The sequence below is a fragment of the Myzus persicae genome, unplaced genomic scaffold (genome assembly GCF_001856785.1).
Source record: "Myzus persicae strain clone G006 unplaced genomic scaffold, MPER_G0061.0, whole genome shotgun sequence".
Taxonomy (NCBI): Eukaryota; Metazoa; Arthropoda; class Insecta; order Hemiptera; family Aphididae; genus Myzus; species Myzus persicae.
Window position 1 is genome coordinate 190228 of NW_019101845.1, and position 6000 is coordinate 196227.

Genomic DNA, 6000 nt, shown 5'->3' on the forward strand with positions numbered 1-6000 from the left:
CCCAGTATTAAATGTGGCCAATAGTTTTCGAGGGGAGCAATAATTTAAATTATTCTTCAATTCGTGACTCGTGAGAGGTTACGCCCCCCTATTACAACTAACAAATGTTACGGCATGCGCATATTTATTTTAATCTATTTAATAATCGTATAACTTATAAATTAGGTATAAACAACTTTTGTTATTTTTTTATTCATACAAAAAATATTGCTAAAAGTATTTATGACAGTTGATAGGTCGACACCTGTAATTCTAACATTTCTTTAAACTTGGCAAATTATTACTATTTTTTTTTTTTAAATTAAATATTATCAACTTTCAAAGATAAGATTTTCAAGGCAAGGTATCATAATAAGAAGGGATACAAAGAACAGATATTATTACGATATTCTTATTACTTAAGACATTTTCTAAAATAAGCAAATGCAATGCATGTTGATACAATGATATTACTATATTAGTAGTTATATTATGACCAAAATATAATATTATATATGAGTGAGTAGGTAGCCGTAATTTAATCATGGTTTGTGGGGTGCACTGGTACGTAATAAAAAATGTCTGTATTTTTAATCTAAAGAATTAAAAAAGTTATCCTGAAAAAATAAAATTATAAAATTGTCTTGCCCTTAATAAAATGTTATTATATAGGTATAATTAAAATAAAATATTTTTTTAATTTAAACTAGATTTATTTATTTTTAAGTTAATATATAATATAAAAATATAACCTTTAAAATGTTAAATCGATTATATGTTTGAAGAATATCGATATTATAAAACATTACAACAGTGGTGTATAAGTGTCTTAAATAGTTTAATCGTATAAATTAAATAAACTATTGCAATATTACAATGTATAATTAATTATATACAAAATAAAATAGTCATTCAATTTAAATTAAATATACCTATGAGGCTATGAACCCAAACCTACTCATACTTATTTTTCCAAATTTGTATTTTTGGTGTAATAAACACTCACCTAAACGGTATTTGTATATTGTAGATTGTACATACTATTCACCCAAACAGACCACATTTTGGGTGGATTCGCCAGAACGGTCTAAGTCCATACTTGGTTATGAAAAAGGTATACAGGGACGAATGTAAGATATGATTGGTTTTTGATTTTTTTGATCCGGATGCAACATATTATCTATTAAATAAAATGTAGGATGCAAGTAGTAATGTACATGCACCAAATTGGAGTATTATTAAGTATTTACGGGTTTGAATCAATTGCACAATAAGTACACTAATTGTTCTTATAAAGGAATTATTCCGAGTACAGATAGGGTAGTAGCAAACAATTATAATATAATATTTTACTGGTTATAATAAGATATATGTTTTTAAACAATATACTTAGGTATTTACCCTTTCATAGACTTTTAAGTGTTTTTAGAACCTAACTAATAATTGTTATTATTGAAAAACGATATGACTTTTGGTAATTAACAATAATTTATAAATTAGTATAGGTGTTAAATGATAATTATTCATTTTTATTAAATATATTTTATCAATCCTCAGAAAAATATAACTTATATTTGATAATATGTATTCAATATAAAAACAAATTTAATAATGCAATTGAAATATGATGAAAAAACATAATGAAGGAACTTTATTAGTTATTAACCTCAAGGATCATGATATGATAAATGGGCTTACTTTGTAGATAATTAGTAGAATCAAAGAAGATATGTAAATATGTGTCGTAATATTTTTAAACGAGTGGACAGAAAAAAACTTAAGTTAATAAGAGCAATAATTAATAAGCCGGAAATAAGCTTGTTCAGAAAAAAAATTTTTTTTTGGGTATCAGAATACGAATTAGAAAAATAAAACAATCGAACGAAATACTAAATATCAATTAAGTGTTATATTTCTATAATCATTACTATATCTCGCAAATCCCAATAGATAATAGATATATATGGATATATGGTATGTACAATATAGGTATGTGTTTATAAAAAAAAATACTTATACATTGTATTGTTTAAATACAAATTGTAATTACAATTTGTATAGGTACAGAACATTATTATTATGAACAATTCATGTGGATTAAAAGACAAAAAAACTATTTTTTCTGAACTCACCTTTTAAACGTGCGTCCTTGAACAATATTTATTGCTTATTGGTACATGAATATAATTAAAATGTTGTAGAGTAGCCAGTATATCTTATACCAACCTATAGTATATATAGAATACTACATTACTACCTATATAATGTAGACTGTAGGTACTATAACTTCTAAAAATACTTGTACTCACATTAATTTTAAAATTACCTATATTTATTATAATTCACTGAACTTTTATAAAAAGTTCCTTGGCAAAAACCATTAATCTATAATCAAAGTAGATGCTTACTCAAATTTATACTTTTTAAGTAATTTTTGGCAGAGCTAAAATATGACACAGAAAATCATATCATAGTATGTTTTTATTAATATTTTATGTTATTGAATGTTAAACAAGATAATAATATTAAAGTGATTATTTATGTAATTGATGGTTGATAATAGTACACCTACCTATGTATATTGAACTTCATGTAGTCTATTTTATTGTAAATAATTATTATCTATTGTTATATAACGTCGTAAAAAAGTAATTTATACATTATATACCCACTGGCTACTAATATAAGTCATATAAATTCATAATATAATTTTTATTTATTATTCTTAGCAAGATATTTATTTGAAAAAATGAATAATCTAAATTAGTATTAAGTAATAACTAATAATATAATAATAAATTCAGGTTTTGCACGTATAGTTTATATTAGGTACTATTAGTGTTATTACTATTATAAGCATTATTAAAATATGTTTCTACAGAACAATCAGTAGGTATCATTAGTTTCAAACACGTATACGTCATCCATTATCTTTGCACACATAGAATACATGATGTTTCAAAGTGAATATTGATTATTTTTTTAATTTTCTTATAGGAAATCTACGATATTAATTTTAAAAAATGTATTATCCTATGTCTTTTAACTATAATATTTTATTAATTTCATATTTTTATCCCATTTTTTGTGTTAGTGATTCTCAAGTGTAAGTTTATTTTGGAAGTGGCTTAAAATAAATATAAATTTACATTAATAGGTATTTGTATAAATATGTATTTTAATCAACAATTTAAATTTCCTGTCTCATAAATGATATATTTCCAAATTTCCGATGTATATTTAACAAATTGATAACATCTCTTTCAATATTTAGAATAGCCAGAGATGTATTGGTAAATAATGTTTTGAGTAAACTACATATTTTCCAAAAATAATAGCAAAAAAATTGTTTCTCCTTACGCTAGAAAATTAGTAAAATACATATTTTTGTTGGTTGATTCCCAAATAACACCTCACTAAAAAATAAAAAACAAGAATAATATACAAATTATCAATATAACAATATGGATAATATTAATCTTTTTTTCATCTACTGTAAATATTTTCAGCAGGCATCTGTTTACACATCAGCTATATTTATGATAATATTGTATGGTTCTTGTGCGGTGTGTTGGTAGGGTGATGAATCACGGTTAACCACAGCATTTAAAAAGAAAAAAATTACAATTCAAAATGGAATAAAACAAATAATAAAATAATATAGCCATTGCCCACCCATCCACCATTTTTCACTATATACTATACGCAATTCTTTATAACTTATAAGTATTGTTATGAATTTGTGAGTATACGAAGTGTATTGCTTTATACGCTCTATACGCCCCTGAGAACCGCTACATTTTAGAAACAATCTTGCAGCATACTTTTTTGTCAATTGTTTTCTTCAATTAAGGAAACAATTAATAGTAGACAATATACAATGTATATTTTTGGGGGCTTTGGAAATATTTTGACCAACAAATTGCGCCTATGACTGAGTGTCCGGAATTTTATGATAAACCACAAAGCCCAAGGGTGTTAATAGCAGAAAAAGGTTGAGAGTCATTGACTTACCAGAACACAGATCAACGTTCGGCTTTCAAATGTCATACTCTAATAAATGATGTTACCGAAAATGATGTTACTTATAACGATAACCCGATCATTAGAAACCAACCGGGTCAACTTTAAATAAATATAATAATAATATAATACCAGGAGTATCTTTTTTTACTCCAATAAATTACAAACTTAAAATAATTGTAATAAATAAATTATTATTCCCATATTAGTATTGTTGCATATTCAAACGTTTGAAAAAATACTCTCTTTAACAATTCAATATTATACTCTAGAATGTATCTACATCAATTTCAAAATTGTAAGGTATCTACGTTTTAATTTTACTACATAAGGGATATAGTTGTTACTTAATTTGTTCTACTTATTATGTAGTGTATGCCCTTGGACGTTTATAATTAAAATAAGTACATAAATAAAATTATAATCATTTAATAGGTAAATTTGGAAAAAAGTTGTGCAATGCTTCATAAGTCTACTTATAAATGAGATAAGATTAAGTTTAAAAAATGTTAACGAATAAAATAAATAAACTAACCACGCTCACAAACCTTTCTCGAAATATGGTTCGCGTAAAAAAATCAACCCTTAAAATATTGTTGCACCCATAAGATATAGGTATAAAGTTATAGGATATCGTAATATAGTAAAGGTTATATTTTATATACAGAATGATTCATGATTTGTAAAAAAAAAAGGTTTTTTTAAAATTTGCTTTACATTAAATATTAATCTTCATTAAACAATCTAATTGTTGATTAAACTATATTTCTCGTAGCTATTTATTTCTATTTTTTTATAAGTCATAGTTGTAGTTGACAACTCCGAAGAAGAGTATTTATCTGAAAATATCGATGTACGTATAATATCGAATATTCAAACATAATTTTTTTTATTTATAAGCACTTATAAGTTTAGATAAACCATAAACGAAGTGGTGCATCACAATTTCGAGGGGTGTCTCCTATAGCTACATCCGCGGTTCTGCCACTTCACTCTTCATATTATCTAAACTTTAAATGATAATGAGAAATCAATATTGGTTCAATATTCGATGTACATGTCATGTATCAATCATGTTTAGAAAAATATTCTACTAGAGAATATGTAGTTTAAAATATGGGCTGTAGCCACTCAAGAAAAGTAAATAATCACAATGATAAAAAGAAAAAAACTTTAAAAATCAGATCTGTCCGCAAAATAACATATGACGACACGTCGTGTTATAATCTGTATAAGTACTTAGGTACTTACAATTATGTAAGACAAGTATATAAAAAAATTGACCAAAATCGTCTGAAAAATTGAACGTAAGGGATGTTAACAATAATAATCGTCGTCGATGCTCACCACTGTACATTTTCACTTGCTGTTCGTCGATCCACAGGGACAGGTCGTCCTTTTTCGTCTGTTGCTGCTGCTGCTGTTGCTGCTTGTGCTTGAGCGTGCACACGACCACGGCCGTAGCGCACAGCGGCAGCAAGTACAACGCCGCGGCCGGTAGACGAGCCATGCGGCGGCGTCGCGCACGTTTCGCTAGCGATCGCGCGGGTGGTGCGTGTAAACTTTGTAAAAATGTACGATTAATTATTACGTGTGACGTGACTTGGTGCGCGGACGGGCGAGGCACGGACACCTGTGCTTATGATTTATGTCACTCGTTCGACGTGCACGTAAATAGGTACCTCCTCGTGTTTAGCGAGATGATGGCGATCGGACGTGTGCGCAGCGATTACGACGTGAAGCGATACACGATTTCACACACCGACTATAGTTTTGCAAAAGGAATAACAGGGTTTTCGGAGAAGGGACGTCGCCGGACCCGTTGAAAATGATCTATCGTCACGATCGGCGGCAGTGGCGGCGATCGTCAAAACAGGTGCTCTCCGTATTTATTATTTTTGTTTTTTTTCCGTCTCTCTCACTCCCGTCGCCGTTGAGGGTGTATGAAAATCCCGTCCGGTGCGCGGGGTAATGGGTGAACGGGCCACGGAGGTGTAT

At 28.2% G+C, this 6000-nt stretch overlaps 1 protein-coding gene across 1 annotated transcript in view; it reads right to left on the bottom strand.

Annotated features, from left to right (window-relative positions):
• The window catches only part of LOC111030586 (protein shifted), a 19517-nt gene extending 14005 nt beyond the window's left edge, over nt 1-5512 (bottom strand). Inside the window, exon 1 of the mRNA XM_022310150.1 lies at nt 5350-5512. Within this exon, the coding sequence (XP_022165842.1) occupies nt 5350-5512 (163 nt within the window). The remainder of the gene's footprint in view (nt 1-5349) is intronic.
• Between the last annotated feature and the right edge of the window lie 488 nt (nt 5513-6000).